Source organism: Pongo abelii, chromosome 2, assembly GCF_028885655.2.
Source record: "Pongo abelii isolate AG06213 chromosome 2, NHGRI_mPonAbe1-v2.0_pri, whole genome shotgun sequence".
NCBI lineage: Eukaryota > Metazoa > Chordata > Mammalia > Primates > Hominidae > Pongo > Pongo abelii.
In genome coordinates, this window is record NC_085928.1 from 28,713,592 (window position 1) to 28,732,659 (window position 19,068).

The 19,068-nt window shown below is 38.2% G+C and overlaps 1 protein-coding gene across 1 annotated transcript in view; it reads right to left on the reverse strand.

The window, feature by feature from the left end:
- The window catches only part of LOC112132717 (putative uncharacterized protein encoded by LINC00336), an 87,129-nt gene that overhangs the window by 17,619 nt on the left and 50,442 nt on the right, over positions 1-19,068 (reverse strand). The window contains exons 3-4 of the mRNA XM_024245095.3: positions 17,951-17,996; positions 739-778 (exon numbers count right to left, since the gene is read on the reverse strand). Of these exons, the coding sequence (XP_024100863.2) occupies positions 739-778; positions 17,951-17,996 (86 nt within the window). The remainder of the gene's footprint in view (positions 1-738; positions 779-17,950; positions 17,997-19,068) is intronic.

The following is a 19,068-nucleotide window of genomic DNA, read 5'->3' on the forward strand; positions in this document are numbered from 1 at the left end:
AAAAAAAAAAAATAATGTTTTACAAAAAGGATTATGAAAGCAATGAACCAATTCCCCTTATAAATATAGACACAAAAATTATCACCAAAACACTAGCAAGCTATATTCAGCAAAACATAAAAGAATTATACATCATGACCAAGGTGAATTTATCCCAGGAATAAGGCTGGTGGTTTAGGCTACAATAATCCATCATTGTAATATACCATATTAGTAGAAAAATAGAAAATAAAAAACATTATTTTCTCAATAGACATAGAAAAAGCAGTTGAGCTGGGTGCAGTGGCTCATGCCTATAATCCCAGCACTTTGGGAGGCCAAAGTCAGTGCACAGCTTGAGCCCAGGAGTTTGAGACCAGCCTGGGCAACTATGGCAAGACCCTGACTCTACAAAAAAATATAAAAATTAACCAGACGTAGTGGCATGTGCCTAAAGTTCCAACTTTACTCAGGTGTTGAGGCTACGGTGAGTCATAATGAAGCCACTGCACTCCAACCTAGGTGACAGAACAAGACCCTGTCTCGAGAAAAAAAAGAAAAGAAAAAAGAAAACACAGTTGAAAAAATCCAACATATTTTCATGATAAAAACACATTTAAAAAATTAGAAATAAAAAGGAATTTTCTCAGTCTGATTAGGGGTATCTATGGAAAACCACAGCTAATATCATGCTTAATGAAGAAAAACTGAGTGCCATTTCTCTAAGAACAGGAACAAGATAAGGATGTCTGCACTCACCACTTTAATCCACGTTGTTCTTGAGGTTTTAGGAAAGCAACTGTGCAAGAAAAAGATTGAAAAAGAAGATATGAAACTATCTTTATTTGCAAGCTATCTATATTTGTATATAGAAAACTCTAAGGAATCAGATTTTAAAACTTGTAGAACTAATAAATGAGTTCAAAAACTTGCCAGGATACAAGGTCAATATACAAAAATCAATTGTATTTCTATCTACAAGTAATGAACAATCCGAAAATGAAATTTAAAAATGATCCCATTTATATTAGCAGCAAATAAAATACCTAGGAAAATTTTAGCCAAAAAAAAATCACAGGCCTTGTACACTGAGCACTACCAATATTGTTGAAAAGAAACTGAACAAGAACTAAATAAGTAGATCTTCCATATCATGAATCACAAAACTTAGGTTAAGGTAGCAATACTCCCCAAATTAATCTACAAATTCAACAAAATATCTATCAAAATTCCAACTTTTTTAATTCAAAAATTGACAAGCCGTCACTAAAATTTATATGGGAATGCAAGGGATTAAGAATAGCCAAAAGAATATTGAAAAATAACAAAGTTGGAAGACACATTTCCTGATTTCCAAACCTACTATTAGGTTGATGCAAAAGTAATTGCGGCTTTTACAATTGAAAATAATGGCAAAAACCGCAATTACTTTTGCACAATATAAAGCTACAGTAATCAAGACAGTGCAATACTGACAAAGAAATAGACATAAAAATCAATGGAATAGAATTAGGAGTCCATACATAAACTCTCACATTTATGGTCAATTGATTTCTGACAAGGATATAAAAACAATTCAGCGGGAAAATAAGAGTATTTTCAAAAACAGTGTTAAGACAACTGGATATCCACATGAAAAAGAATGAGCCTGGACATCTCTGCCTCACGATATACACAAATATTAATGCAAAATAGCTAATAGATCTAAGTGTAAGAGGTAAAATTATAAAGCACCTAAAGGAAAACATAGGAGTAAATCTTTGAGGCATTGGATTAGGCAATGGCTCATTTCCTAGATAAAACACCGAAAGCACATGAAACAAAAAAAAATAGATAAATTAAGCTTCATTAAGATGCAGAACTTTTGTGCATACAAAACTGAAAAGAGAAACTGCTGGCCAGTGACAGTGGCTCATGCCTGTAATCCCAACATTTTGGGAGGCTGAGGCAGGAGGATCACTTGAGCTCAGGAGTTTGAGACCAGCCTGGGCAACATAGTGAGATCTTGTCTCTATTTTTTTTTAATAAAAAAATGTAAAAAGAGAAGAAAAGAAGTCCTAGTCAGAGCAATCAGGCAAGATAAAGAAATAAAAAGCATCCAGGCCGGGCGCAGTGGCTCACGCCTGTTTAATTCCAGCACTTTGGGAGGCCAAGGCAGGTGGATCACCTGAGGTCTGGAGTTCAAGACCAGCTGGTCAACATGGTGAAATCCCATCTCTATTAAAAGTACAAAAATTAGCCAGGCGTGGTGGTGTGTGCCTATAATCCCAGCTACTTGGGAGGCTGAGGCAGGAGAATCTCTTGAACCTGGTGGGTGGAGATTGCAGTAAGCCGAGATCATGCCATTGCATTCTAGCCTGGGCAACAAGAGTGAAATTCCATTAAAAAAAAAAAAGCATCCAAATAGGAACAGACGAAGTCAAACAATATGATACTATACCTAGAAAACCTGATGGTCTCTGTCCACAGGCTTCTAGATCTTATAACCAACTACAGTAAAATTTTAATATACAAAATCAATGTACAAAAATCAGTAGCATTTCTGTACACCAATCAATAACATCCAAGCTGAGAGCCAAATCAAGAATGCAATCCCTGGCCAGGCATGGTGGCTCACGCCTGTAATCCCAGCACTTTGGGAGGCGAGGCAGGTAGATCACCTGAGGTCAGGAGTTCGAGACCAGCCTGGCCAATATGGCGAAACCCCATCTCTAACAAAAATACAAAAAAATTAGCTGGGCTTGGTGGTCTGCCTGTAATCCCAGCTGCTTGGGAGGCTGAGGCAAGAGAATCGCTTGAACCCAGGAGTCAGAGGTTGCAGTGAGCCAAGATTGCACCACTGCACTCCAGCCTGGGTGACAGAGTGGGACTCCATCTCAACAAACAAAAAAAGAACGCAATCCCACTCACCGTAGCCACAAAAGAATAAAACATCTAGCAATACAGCTAACCAGAGAGGTGAAAGATCTCTACAATGAAAATTACAAAACACTGCTTAAAAAAATCAGAGATTACACAAACAAATGGAAAAATAGTACATACTCATGGATAGGAGAATCAATATTGTTAAAATGGCCATACCGCCCAAAGCTATTTACAGATTCAATGCTATTCTTATCAAACTACCAATGACATGTTCACAGAATTAGGGTAAAAAAAATTCTAACATTTATTTGCAACCAAAAAAGAGCCTGAATAGCCAAAGCAATCCTAAGAAAAAAGAATAAACCCAGAGGCATCACACTACCCAACTTCAAACTATACTACAAGGCTACAGTAACTAAAACAGCATGGGACTGGTACAAAAACAGACACATAGACCACTGGAACAGGCTAGAAAACCCAGAAATAAGGCCACACACCTAAAACTATCTGATCTTGGATAAAGCCAACAAAAGCAATTGGGAAAGGACTCCCTATTTAATAAATGCTGCTGGGATAAGTGGCTAAGAATATGCAGAAGACTGAAACTGGACCCCTACCTTTCACCATATACAAAAATCAACTCAAAATGGATTGAAGACTTAAATGTAAAACCTAAAACTATAAAGATCCTAGGAGAAAAGGGAATGCTTATATACTGCCGGTGGGAATGTAAATTAGTTCAGCCACTGTGGAAAGCAGTCTGGGGATTTTTTAAAGAACTTAAAATAGAAGTACCATTTGACCCAGCAATTCCATTATTGGGTATACACCCAAAGGAATATAAATTGTTCTACCATAAAGACACATGCATGCGTATGTTCACTGCATTACCCACAACAGCAAAGACATGGAATCCACCTAGATGCCCATCAACAGCAGACTAGATAAAGAAAATGTGGTATATATACACCATGGAATACTACGTAGCTATAAAAATGAGATCATGGCTTTCTCAGCAACATAGATGGAGATGGAGGCTGTAATCTTAAGTGAATAATTGCAGGAATAGAAACCAAAATACCACATATTCTCATTTATGAGTAGGAGGTAAACATTGAGTACACATGGGCACAAAGAAGGGAACAATAGCCACCAGGGCCTATTTGAGGGTGGAGTGTGGGAGGAGGCAGAAGACTGAAAAACCAATTATCGGGTATTATGCTGATTACTTGGGTGACAAAATTATCTGTACACTAAACCCCCATGACACACAATTTACCCATGTAACAGACCTGCACATATACCCCCTTGAACTTAAAAGTTGGGACAGAAAAAAAATTGAAAAGACAACCCACAGAACCAAAGAATATACTTCTAAATCATATATCTGATAAAGCAGTCATCTAGAATATATAAAAATGCAACTCAACAATAGGAAAATAAATAACCCAATTTAAAAAATGAGCAAAGGGATTAAATAAACATTTCTCCAAAGAAGATACATAAATGGTCAGTAAACACATGAAAAGATGCTCAATATCATTAGTCATTAGATAAATGCAAATCAAAACCACAGTGGGATTACATTTCAATCTCACTAGGATGACTATTTAAAAAAAAAGAGAGAGAAATAATAACAAGTGTTGTAGGGAGTGTAGAAAATGGGAACCCTCATACATTGCTGTTGAGATTGTAAAACAGCGAAGCCACTTTGGAAAACAATTTGGCAATTTTTCAAAATGTTAAACATAAACAAAATGTTAAATCATATGACCAGCAAATCCACTCCCAAGAGAAATGAAAACTCCCAAGAGAAATGAAAGCACTTGTCCACACAGAGACTTATGCAGGAACAATCACAGAAGCATTATTCATAATAGCCAAAATGCAGAAACAACCTAAGCATCCATCAGCAGGTGAACAGGCAAACAAAATGTCATACATCCATACAGCGGAATATTATTTGGCCATAAAAAATGAAGTACTGTTATATTTTACATGGATAAACCTTGAAAACATATTCTAAGAAACATAAGTCAGACACAAAAATACTACATATGATATGGACTTGTGTATGTAAAATGTCCAGAATAGGCAAATCCATACAGACGAAAAGTAAATTAGTCCTCGTCAGGAGCTATGGCTAGGTCGAGGGCTGGAGGCAAAGGGTTTAAAGGTAAGGGTGAGAAATGGAAAACAGGTTTGTAAAGGGTAAAAGGTTTATCTTTAGAGTGTTGGAGAAACCCCATCTCCACTAAAAATACAAAATTAGCTGGGCATGGTGGTACATGCCTGTAATCCCAGCTACTCAGGAGGCTGAGGCAGGAGAATCGCTTTAACCCGGGAGGCAGAGGTTGTAGTGAGCCAAGATCACGCCATTGCACTCCAGCCTAGGCAACAAGAGCGAAACTCCATCTCAAAAAAAAAAAGTTCTAAAATTAAATTGGAAATGGTGGCACAACTCTGTGAATATACTAAATTGAATTGTACACTTAAAATGGATGAATTTTATGCTATATAAAACATACATCAATAAAGCTGTGAAAAGAAAAATAGAAGCTATGCCATAAATTGATCTTTTCATATGTAAGTTGGAAACTTATCTGTAATTAGGAGTTTCTCCAACCATTTTCTTGAGATATTTTAGTATTAGGTATGACTTATGTACAAAAATAGGTAAGGTAGAATTCCTTCTGAATGTTTCATATTTTCTATTAGGTACACCTTCTGAATTTTCTTGTTAACTTGACAACACCATTCTTTTTGTTAAGAACTGCAGGCTTTGCAGACGCCACCACCACTGGGAGCCCCATACTATCAGCCACAGTCAACCTCACCATGTTCTTTGACATCGCTGTTGATGGCGAGCCCTTGGGTCACGTCTCCTTTGGAATCTTGTCTGCAAGATTCCAAAGACAGCAGAAAACTTTTGTGCACTGGAGAGAAAGGATTTGGTTATAAGGGTTTCTGCTTTCACAGAATTATTCCAGGGTTTACGCGTCAGCGTGGCAAGTTCACATGCCATAATGGCACTGGGGCAAATCCATCTGTGGGGAGAAATTTGATGACAAGAACTTCATCCTAAAGCATACAGGTCCTGACATCTTGTCCATGGAAACTGGTAGACCCAACACCAATGGTTCCCAGTTTTTCATCTGCACTGGCAAGACTGAGTGGCTGGATGGCAAGTACGTGGTCTTCGGCAAGGTAAAAGAAGGCAAGAATATTGTGGAAGCCATGGAGTGCTTTGGGTCCAGAAATGGCAAGACCAGCAAGATCACTATTGCAGACTGTGGACAACTCTAATAAGTTTGATTTGTGTTTCATCTTAACCACCAGCCCATTCTTTCTGTAGCTCAGGCAAACACCCCTCCACCCCATTTGCTCAAAGTATCCTAGAATCTTTGTGCTCTCGCTTCAGTTCCCTTTGTGTTCCCTGTTTTCCTTGTTCCCTTCCATGCCTAGCTGGATTGCAGAGTTAAGTTTATGATTATGAAATAAAAACTAAATAACAAAAAAATTCAAAAATAAAAAATAAAATAAATAAAGAGCAGCAAGCAGCTATGAGTAACAGAGCTGCCTCACACTATTAAAAAAAAGAAGAAGAAAAAAAAGACAATAAACATATTAAACCAATGGTGGTTCACTCCTGTAATCCTAGCACTTTGGGAGGCCAAGGCAGGCCGAACACCAAGCCCAGGAGTTCCAGACCAGCCTGGGCAACATGGAGAAACCCCATCTCTACAAAAAATACAAAAAAAATTAAGCAGGTGTATTAGTCCATTTGCATACTGCTATCAGGAAATACCCAAGAGTGGATAATTTATAAAGAAAAAGAGGTTTAATACACCCACAGTTCAACATGGCTGGGAAGGCCTCATGATCATGGTGGAAGGCAAAGGAGTAGGAAAGGCACGTCTTACGTGGCAGCAGGCAAGAAAGTGTGTGCAGGGGAACTGCCCTTCATAAAACTATCAGATATCATGAGACTTATTCACTATCATAAGAATAGCATGGAAAAACCTGCCCTCATGATTCAGTTACCTCCCACCAGGTCCCTCCCACAACATGTGGGGATTATGGGAGCTACAATTCAAAATGAGATTTGGGTGGGGACACAGCCAAACCACATCATTCTACCCCTGGCCCTTCCCATTTCAGCATTAACTCAAAAGTCCACAATCCAAAGTCTCATCTGAGACAAGGCAAATGTCTTCCACCTAGGAGCCTGAAAAATCAAAAGCAAGTTAGTTACTTCCGAGATAACAATGGGGGTACAAACATTGGGTAAGTACAACCATTCCAAATGGAAGAAATTGGCAAAAACAAAGGAGCTACAGGCCCCACGCAAGTCTGAAATCCAGAGGAGCAGTCAAATCTTAAAGCTCCAAAATGATCTCCTTTGACTCCATGTTTCACATCCAGGTCATGCTGATGCAAGAGGTAAGTTTCCATGGTCATGGGCAGCTCCACCCCTGTAGCTTTGTAGGGCATAGTCCACCTCCTGGCTGCTTTCACGGGCTGGCATTGAGTGTTTGCAACTTTTCCAGGTGCACAGTGCAAGCTTGGATGGATCTATCATTTTGGGGTCTGGAGAACAATGACCCTCTTCTCACAGCTCCACTAGGCAGTGCCCCAGTGGGGACACTGTTTGGGGGCTCCCACCCCACATTTCCCTTCTGCACTGTCCTAGCAGAGGTCCTCCATGTTCGTACTGCCCCTGCAGCAAATTTCTGCCTCAAGATCCAGGCATTTCCATACATCCTCTGAAATCTAGGTGGAGGTTCCCAAACCTCAATTCTTGTCTTCTGCCCACCCACAGGACAAGTACCATGTGGAAGCTGTCAAGGCTTGGGGCTTGCACCCTCCAAAGCCACAGCCTGAGCTGTACCTTGGCCCCTTTTAGCCACAACTAAAGCAGCTGGGACACAGGGCACCAAGTCCTGAGGCAGCATGTAGCAGTGGGGGGCCCAGACCCAGCCCAGGAAACCCTTTTTTCCTCCTAGGCCTCTGGGCCTGTAATGTGAGGGACTGCCACAAAGGTCTCTGATATGTCCTGCAGACATTTTCCCCATTGTCTTGGTGATTAGCATTTGGCAACCCATTACTTATGCTAATTTCTGCTACCAGCTTGAACTTCTCCCCAGAAAATGGGTTTTTCTTTTCTACTGCATCGTCAGGCTGCAAATTTTTCAAACTTTTATGTTCTGCTTCCTCTTGAACACTTTGCTGCTTAGACATTTCTTCCACCAGATACGCCAAATCATCTCTTTCAAGTTCAAAGTTCCACAGATCTCTAGGGCAAGGGCAAAATGACACCAGTTTCTTTGCATAGCAAGAGTGACATTTACTCCAGTTCCCAACAAGTTCTTCATCTTCATCAGAGACCACTCAGCCTGGACTTTATTGTTCATATCACTATCAGCATTTTGGTCAAAGCCACTCAACAAGTCTCTAGGAAGTTTCATACTTTCCCACATCTTCCTGTCTTCTGAGTCCTCCAAGCCTCTAGAAAGTTCCAAACTTTCCCACATTTTCCTGTCTTCTACTGAGCCCTCCAAATTGCTCCAACCTCTGCCTGTTACCCAGTTCCAAAGTCATTTCCACATTGTTGTGTATCTTTACAGCAGCATCCCACTTGACCAGTACCAATTTACCGTATTGGTCCATTTTCATACTATGAAAGAATACCCAAGACTGGGTAATTTATAAAGAAAAAGAGGCTTAATAGACTCACAGTTCCACATGGCTGGGGAGACCTCACAATCATAGTGTTAGGCAAAAAAGGAAGAAAGGCACATCTTACACAGCAGGCAAGAGAGCATGTGCAGGGGAACTGCCCTTTATAAAATCATCAGATCTCATGAGACTTATTGACTATCATGAGAACAGCATGGGTAAACCCACCCGCATGATTCAATTACCTCCAACAGGGTCCCTCCCACGACACTTGAGGATTGTGGGAACTACAATTCAAGATGAAATTTGGGTGGGGACACAGCCAAACCATATCACCGAGTGTGGTGGTATGCACCTGTAGTGCCAACTACTCAGGAAACTGAAGCAGGAAGATCACCTGTGTCTGGGGAGTTCAAGGCCACAGTGAGCCGTGATCATGAGACTGCACTCCAGCCTGTGTTACAGAGTGAGACCCTGTCTCAAAACAAAAATCAAAAACAGTAGCTGAGAAAAATATATGGCTTTTTTTGCATATAAGACATGTCCAGATGTAGACAGTCCAGAATGTGAATGGCAGCTCTGTGACATCAATCATTAGACCATATTTATTTCATCTTTGTATTCTGCCACTTGAGAAAAGGCTTTCATCCTCAAGTTACATCCTAATTCAATAGGATTACTGAAACTCCTGGAAATATTTGTTGAACTTTAGATTGGAAAAAAGTGGGAGGGGAGGAGAAATGCAAACAAAATGTTTCCAGCCAAGGTAGCTTGATTTAAAGAGCTCTTGGAAACAGCTTCCACTTATATTTCACTGGCAAAGTCTAGTTATCAATAGCTATAAAATTTGGTGTCTTAGCTGTACATTTTGCCTCACTGTTTAAAATCAGGGCTCTATTGCAATGGAACAAGAAGTGAATGGATTTAATAAGCGAACCAGCACTCTGCCCCGACATCTGAAATCCATCCCTCACTGACATCTAAACCCATAAACTTTGGATAATTAATTCTTTAAAAGTCAGATAATGAGAAAGATGCCATAGTCTTGAAGAAAATAAAATAGGTTACTTCAGGACAAGAATCTCTTCTTTCCAAGGTATTCAAATCATTTATCAAAAAGTCTCAATATGAATTATGTCCAGCTTTACTACTGAATTTATTTTCTTTCTCTTCTACATAATAGAAGCCTCCAGGTGGCCATTTATTCATTCAGCCATTTAGCTAATAATTTGGTTTTTGATTTTTTTTTAATTTGGATTGAGGGGTACATGTGCAAATTTGTTACACGGATATAGTGCATAATGATGAGGTTTGGGCTTCCAGTACACCTCTCACCCAAATAGTGCACATTGTAATAAGTAATGTTTTAACCCTCACCCCCACTCTCAACCTCTCCCCCTTTTCGGAGTCCCCAGTATCTATTATTTCCATCTTTGTTTCCTTGTGTGCCCATTGTTTAGCTCTCACTTAAAAGCAAGAACGTGCGGTGTTTGATCTTCTGTTTCCATATTAATTCACTTAGGATAATGGCCTCTAGCTCCATCCATGTTGCTGCAAAGAACATGATTTCATTCTTTTTTACAACCATATAGTATTCCATGGTGTGTATATATATATATATTACATTTCCTTATCCAATCATATGTTGATAGACCCTTAGGTTGATTCCATGACTTTGCTGTTGTGAATAGCACCACAGTAAACATAAAAGTGCAGGTGTCTTTTTATATAATAACTTCTTTTTTTGGGTAGATATCCAGAGGCATTGCTAGGTCAAATGGCAATTCTATATTTAGTTCTTTGAGAAATTGCCATCCTGTTTTTCACAGATGTTGTACTAATTTACATTCTCATTAACAGTGTATAAGGTTTCACTTTTTTCTGCATCCATGCCAACATCTGTTGTTTTTGACTTTTTAATAATAGCCATTCTGACTGATGTGAGATTATATCTCATGTGGTTTTAATTTGCATTTCTCTGATGATTAATGTCAAGTATTTTTTCATATGTTTGTTGGACATTTGTATGTCTTCTTTTGAGAAATGTCTATTTTCATCCTTTGCTCTTTTTTAAGGGGATTATTGGTTTTGTTGTTTTTTGTTGTTGTTGTTGTTGTTGCTAACTGAGTTCCTTGTAGACTCTGCATATTAGTCCTTTCTCAGAGGCATAATTTGCAAATATTTTCTCCAATTCTGTAGGTTGTCTATTTACTCTATTGGTTATTTATTTTGCTGTGCAGAAGCTTTTTAAATTTCGTTTCTCTTTCTGTTTTTGTTGCATTTGTTTTGGGGATCTTAGTCATAAATTCTTTGCACAGGCCAATGTCTAGGAATTTTTCCTAGGTTTTCTTCTAGAATTTTTATAGTTTCAGATCTTATATTTAGGTCTTTAATCCATCTTGAATTAATTTTTGTACATGGTGAGAGATAGGGGTCCAGTTTTATTCTTCTGCCAATCTTCCCAGCACCATTTATTGAATAGGGTGTCCTTTTGTAACTGTTTATTTTTGTTGACATTGTGAAAAATCAGCTGGTTGTAGATATGTGGCTTTATTTCCGGGTTCTCTGTTCTGTTTCATTGATCTATGTGTCTATTTTTGAATAGTACCGTGCTGTTTTAGTAACTACAGCCTTGTAGTATAATCTGAAGTCAGGTAATGTGATGCCTCTGGCTTTATTCTTTTTGCTTAGTACTGCTTTTGCTATTCTGGCCGTTTTTTGGTTTCATATAAACTTTAGAATATTTTTTTCTAATTCTATGAAGAATGACATTAGTAACTTTATTTTTTTTATTATACTTTAAGTTTTAGGGTACATGTGCACAATGTGCAGGTTTGTTACATATGTATACATGTGCCGCGTTGGTGTACTGCACCCATTAACTCGTCATTTAACATTAAGTATATCTCCTAATGCTATCCCTCCCCCCTCCCCCCACCCCACAACAGGCCCCAGTGTGTGATGTTCCCCTTCCTGTGTCCATGTGTTCTCATTGTTCAATTCCCACCTATGAATGAGAACATGCGGTGTTTGGTTTTTTGTCCTTGCGATAGTTTGCTGAGAATGATGGTTTCCAGCTTCATCCATGTCCCTACAAAGGACATGAACTCATCATTTTTTATGGCTGCATATATTCCATGGTGTATATGTGCCACGTTTCCTTAATCCAGTCTATCATTGTTGGACATTTGGGTTGGTTCCAAGTCTTTTCTATTGTGAATAGTGCTGCAATACGCATGCATGTGTCTTTATAGTGCACACATACGTGTGCAGGTGTCTTTATAGCAGCATCATTTATAATCCTTTGGGTATATACCCAGTAATGGGATGGCTGGGTCAAATGGTATTTCTAGTTCTAGATCCCTGAGGAATCGCCACACTGACTTCCACAATGGTTGAACTAGTTTACAGTCCCATCAACAGTGTAAAAAGTGTTCCTATTTCTCCACATCCTCTCCAGCACCTGTTGTTTCCTGACTTTTTAGTGATCGCCATTCTAACTGGTGTGAGATGGTATCTCATTGTGGTGTTGATTTGCATTTCTCTGATGGCCAGTGATGGCGAGCATTTTTTCATGTGTTTTTTGGCTGCATAAATGTCTTCTTTTGAGAAATGTCTGTTCATATCCTTCGCCCACTTGTTGTTGGGGTTGTTTTTTTCTTGTAAATTTGTTTGAGTTCATTGTAGATTCTGGATATTAGCCCTTTGTCAGATGAGTAGGTTGCAAAAATTTTCTCCCATTCTGTAGGTTGCCTGTTCACTCTGATGGTGGTTTATTTTGCTGTGCAGAAGCTCTTTAGTTTAATTAGATCCCATTTGTCAATTTGGGACATTAGTAATTTTATAAGGATTGCATTGAATCTGTAGATTGCACTGGGCACTATTGTCACTTTAATGATATTGATGCTTCCAATTCATAAGCATGGGATTTTTTCTATTTGTTTGTGTCATCTATGATTTCTTTCATCAGTGTTTTGTAGTTTTCCTTGTAGAGATCTTTCACCTCATTTGTTTAATGTATTCCTAGGTATTTAATTCAGCCAACAGTTATTGAATGCTTATTTTATACCAGTCACTAATGAGAAGTACAGAGTTTACATTCCAGTGAGAAATACAGCAAGTAAACAAATTCTTTATTTAACCACATAAAGCTGCCATATCAGTGGATTTTTTTCAGTTGATTATTGATTTCATTTTTTTGAGTTTTATGTAGCAGAAGATGATAAATTTAATGAAAAAAACTAAAACAGAAGAGAGAGCTAACTATTGATAGGAGATAGGGATGAAGATTTTAAACAGAGCAATCAGGTAGGGCTTCACTGAGTAGGGGATGGATGAGGACAAGAGAAGTACGGAAGACATCCAACCAGGTATTTGGAGAAAAAGAACCAGAGATAGAGGAGTGAATGTGTGCAAGAAGAAGGAGCAAGCAGTCTAGGATAAGCAGGGAGGTAAGTGTGGCCAAAGGACAGTAATTAGATGGGGAGAGAAGCAGATAAGGTCAGAAAAGTAACAAGAGTCAGATAAAACAGGGCCTTGTAGATCATTATAATGACTTTGCCTTTTACTCAGTGTGAGGTAAGAGGTCATTAGAGACTCTTGAGCAAAGCAGTGAAAGAATATGACTTTTGTAAAGATCACTGACAGCTGTGTTGAGACTAGACTGTAATGGATAGAGAGAATGTGTTAACAGGCTTTTCAATTGCAGTGAGAAATGATGGTGGCCCCGAGCAGGATGGTTATAGCAAAGGTGGCAAAACGTTTCTAGAATATTGGAAAGGTACATAGTGCAGGGTTGCCCAGTGGAAAAGATAAGAAGTGAGAAAGAGCCAAGGATAACCCAAATGTATTTGGGCTAAGCAACTGCAAGAATGATGTTGTCACTAGAGTGTGAAGAGATGGATGTGAAGACTGGGGAGAAAGATTAAGAGTTCTGTTATGGCCATGTTAAGTTTGAAGTTCGCATTAAACAGACAAGTAGTGAAGTAAAATGGAATATTAGGTATAGAATTAGGACGTCAGAACCCAGGAACTATTTCCAGTTTATCTATATACCTATGGGGAGAACTAGAATTAAAAGGTATGTGTATGTGTTTTAAGAGAAGAAAAATAACAGCACCTTTTATGTTGATGGGAAAAATCCAGTAGAGACAATTTTTCAGGAAAATTGTCCTTTTATTGTGTGAATTATTATTAACAATATCTTGTAGCCTCAGTTTCCACATTGGTGAAATGAGAAATTCAGAATATGATGTCTAGGATCCAGTGGTCTATGTTGTATTAGTCAAAGGAAGTATTCTTCATTACTCTAGTGGCCTGTATATGAATCATTTCATTTGGAAATGGAATTTTGTACTAGACTGTGGTGGGTGGTAGAATATCTGAGCAGAACTTTAATCCCCATTTTTTTAGTATATAGCACTTCAGCTTTCCCTTCACTATCTTTATTGTATTCCCTATTTCTTCCTCAGAATCAACCCCAAAGGACGTTATGTTTCTCTTATGATTTATCTATGTTGCATTAAATCACCTGTGAAAGCAACTAGGCATTACCTGGAGCTTAAACATCTTTGATCGTATAGAGCGTCTCAGTGCAGTTATACTGGTGATAAACAGAGATGACCAATTCCCTCAGTTCCATCTCAGCATTTTTGTATGCAGAGTTTTAACTTCTTCTACCTAGTAATTTCCTATTTTCTTGAAATCTGTATCATTCTTTTCTCAAATTCCAGAGCAGCTCATTATTATCACCATTGAAAAACAGTTTGATAATAACTGTATTTGTTCATACACATGAATATATAAAAACACATGAGTTTTTAATGTGTATGACAGAGAAAGGCAGAACACTGGTCACCACTGGCAGTAACTGAGACCCCAAACATTCTTTCTAAGGTAGAACTTCAGGGAAAGAATTGAGAAATTATCTAACCTTTTCTGTGAAGTTTATTTTGGATAACCAAAGGGATATAACTAAAGAATGAAACTTCTCCACAAAATGTTTGTAGCTTAAAAAAACAGCTGGTGAAAAAAATAAATGAAAGTTCCACGGTGAACTTATATATGAGGGAAACGGTGTCACCATGTGAATTTCAATGATTAATCTTTGCATCATTAAAGTAGGGCAACCAAAAATATATGCTTCATGACATGAAACATAGGCAGCATCCAAGACCACTTGTGAAGTGTCATCCAAGACCATTTATGAAGTGTCACTTATGAACAGTCTGTTTTCACACTGCTATAAAGAACTGCCTGAAATTTGTCCATGTGCTCTGCACTGGAACAGAATAAATTACCTTGTGCATTTCAAAGGTAGGTTTGGGATTGGTGAAATGGATTTTAAGTGTTTTTTTTAAAGAGATAATTGGCATTAGAGATGGCATGATTGGTCATCCTTGGATGCAGCCTGATTTATTCTTTAGAATAATTGTTCTGTAGAATAATCTACTCACCTAAATGGAAAAACATGTAGGTGATGCTGTAGCTTCATTTTGCTTTGTTAATTTTACTTTCAGCCAATCCTTCCTCTGGTCAACAGAAACTTCAGTTCAATGACAGCAACATTGGGAAGAAAATTTACATGCTTGGGGCTGTTTCTCTGAGCAGTTCATCAGCCTAATAAAATCTTTTCATTGCCTTGAAAAAAAAAAAAAAAAAGAACTGCCTGAGACTGGGTAATTTATAAAGAAAAGAGGTTTAATTGACTCACAGTTCTGCATGGCTGAGGAGGCCTCAGGAAACTTACAATTGTGGTAGAAGGTGAAGGGGAAGCAAGGCATGTCTTACATGGCGGCAGGAGACAGAAAGAGAAGGGGGAGGTACCACACATGTTTAAATGATTAGATCTTGTGAAAATTCACTCACTATCACAAGACCAGCAAGGGGGAAATCCGCCCCCCATGATCCAATCACCTCCCACCAGGCCCCTTCCCTAACATGTGGGGATTACAATTCAATATGAGATTTGGGTGGGGAGACAGAGCCAAACCAAAAACGATGGACCTAAATCTACTCAAATCTTTAGTTCTAACTAATAAGTTCCATGTCAAAAGAAACGTTTAAAAGATTAAAGATTTAGGCCAGGCACAGTGGCTCATGCTTGTAAGCCCAACACTTTGGGAGGTCGAGGTTGGCAGATCACTTGAGCCCAAGAGTTCAAGACCAGCCTGGGTAAAATAGCAAAATCTTGTCTCTACAAAAAAATACAAAAATTAGCCAGGCATGGCGGTGGTATGCACCTGTATTCCCAGCCACTCAGGAGGCTGAGGTGGGAGGATTTCTTGAGCCCAGGCAGTCAAGGCTGCAGTGAGCTGTGAAGCCATGATCATACCACTGCACTCCAGCCTGGCCAACAGAGTGAGACCCTGTCTCAAAAAAATAAAATAAAATAAAGATTAAAGACTTAATGGCCAAATACAAATGGTAGAACTCATTTAGATATTCATTTGAATACATCAATCAGTTTAAAAATTGGTTGAGACAATGTGCTAAATTTGAATATGGGTTGGCTATTGAATGTTGCAAGGAAATTTCATTAAATTTGGCAAATGTGATAATGACGTTATGGTTATATTTTCAAAAATTCATGTAACTCTAGAAATATATTCTGAGTTATGTTAGGGAAATTACATAATGTCTGAGATTTGCTTTAAATATTTTAGCAAAAAAGAAGAGGAGGAGGAGAAGAAGAAAGGAGGATAGAAGAAGGAAGGGGGCAAATTCTTGATAATTATAAAATCTAGGCAATTGAGATACAGGGGTTCAGTATAGTATTTCCTCTACTTTTGTGGCATGTTTGAAGGGTTTTTTTTAATAATAAGCATTCTATACCCCATCTCCTCTTTCAATCCCATCTCTTCTCCCAGAAAACCCTTCCTATCCTTTGCCTTTTCCACATACCTAAGAAGCCAGAACAACCCCCTATTCCCTACTCTTGGATATTCTGTGCTTCTACATGATATTCCTGCTGCCCGTATTCCCTACAACCACGACAAAGACTCCTAGAGACCCTTCAAAGCCCAGCTCTCCTATTAACCTTCCTATTCCCCAAACATGCCTAGCTGAGTTCTACCTCAGGGTGATTTGTGTTTGCTTACTGTCTGTCTCCCCCTAACTAGAATATCAGCTCCATGAGAGTGTGACTGCTTTGTTGACATGGCAGCATATTCACAGTCCCAAAACAGTGCCAGGAGACAGTAAGAACACAATAAATATGTGTTGAATTAATGAATGAATGAATGCCACTCTTAGGTGAAGTTATTCTTTACTCTTTTAACTGAATTTGGCATTTCATTTGTACTCTTCTGGTCCTTTTTCTTTGTTCATATCTTGTTATTTTAAATTTAATTGTTAATATATTTCTAGCTGACTAATACGAGTTTCTTGAGGAAGGGATGGTGTTTTATTCACCATGATGATTCTGACAGTGCCAAGCAGATAGTAGAGGAGCAGCAATTACATACTGAATAAACAAAGGAAAATTTTAGAGCTTCACAATTCTTTTTTGCTCCATCCTTGGTATTATTTCCGACACCACAATTTATGAAGAGATAGATGTGAGATTTTGAGTTGCAGAAATGCTAAACTAAACTGATCATCTTCTAGAAACTTCGAAAAGAAACTTTGACTTTACCATCATGTTTGTTTCTATTGGGTGCATGCATACTATTGTCCTGTGTTATAATATTTACAAAACAAGAGATTAGGAAATGTGTGCATGTGTGTGTGTGTCTGTCTGTCTTGTCTGTAAATTTAAAAAAAGAGAAAGTTATAAAATATTTTTGCCTAATCTTTGAAGTTGAAGATGTGTAAACTTCATAAGCCAATATTTTTATCCTTATATATGCACTCCTAGAAGAATTATAGTACACATGTACCAGGGGCTATGCATAGATACATTTACAATAGCATGGTTTGTAATAGCCAAACCTTGGGAAAATGCAAATTTCATCAACAGAAGAATGGATAAATCAACAGGTGCATACTCAGGTAATATTAATAAAATGATCTGTATCAGTGAAATTGAATGAAATTCGTCCACACACAGCAACAAAAACCAATGCTTTTCAACCGAGGGAATCTGCCACCCCGACACAAACTCAAACACCCAGGTGACATTTGGCAATGTCTGGACACACTCGTGATCGCCACAGCTAGGGTCAAGTCACTGGCATCTAATAGCTAGAGACTAGTTATGCACCTAACATCCTATGATGCACAGGACAGCCTCTCACAACAAAGAATCATCCAGTCCAAAATTTCAGTAGTGTGGAGGTTGACAAACCCTAACCTAGGTAAATCAAAAAGGCATACTACTGAGCAAAAAAAGCAAGTCACAGAAAAATCATATATAATTGACATGTATATCATTTAATAAAGTTTTGGCAAACAAGAAAAATTTTAAATATATTATTTTAAAACTCACATTTATGTGGTGAAATTATGAAGAAAAGCAAGGGAATAATAAACACCTGGAAGAGAATAAAAAGGATGGAAATAGGGAAGGACGCCAAGGAACATCAAAGATACTGGCATAGCGGTGGATGTTTTATTATTCTTATTTAAGAATATAAGCATATCCACCAAGCAAATGGAAAACAAAAAAAGGCAGGGGTTGCAATCCTAGTCTCTGATAAAACAGACTTTAAACCAACAAAGATCAAAAGAGACAAAGAAAGCCATTACATAATGGTAAAGGGATCAATTCAACAAGAAGAGCTAACTATCCTAAATATATATGCACCCAATACAGGAGCACCCAGATTCATAAAGCAAGTCCTGAGTGACCTACAAAGAGACTTAAACTCCCACACAATAATAATAGGAGACTTTACCACTCCACTGTCAACATTAGACAGATCAACGAGACAGAAAGTTAACAAGGATACCCAGGAATTGAACTCAGCTCAGCACCAAGCGGACCTAATAGACATCTACAGAACTCTCCACCCCAAATCAACAGAATATACATTTTTTTCAGCACACACCACACCTATTCCAAAATTGACCACATAGTTGGAAGTAAAGCACTCCTCAGCAAATGTAAAAGAACACAAATTATAACAAACTGTCTCTCAGACCACAGTGCAATCAAACTAGAACTCAGGATTAAGAAACTCACTCAAAACCACTCAACTACATGGAAACTGAACAACCTGCTCCTGAATGACTACTCGGTATATAATGAAATGAAGGCAGAAATAAAGATGTTCTTTGAAACCAACGAGAACAAAGACACAGCATACCAGAATCTCTCGGACACATTCAAAGCAGTGTGTAGAGGGAAATTTATAGCACTAAATGCCCACAAGAGAAAGCAGGAAAGATCCAAAATTGACACCCTAACATCACAATTAAAAGAACTAGAAAAGCAAGAGCAAACACATTCAAAAGCTAGCAGAAGGCAAGAAATAACTAAAATCAGAGCAGAAGTGAAGGACATAGACACACAAAAAACCCTTCAAAAAATTAATGAATCCAGGAGCTGGTTTTTTGAAAGGATCAACAAAATTGATAGACCGCTAGCAAGACTAATAAAGAAGA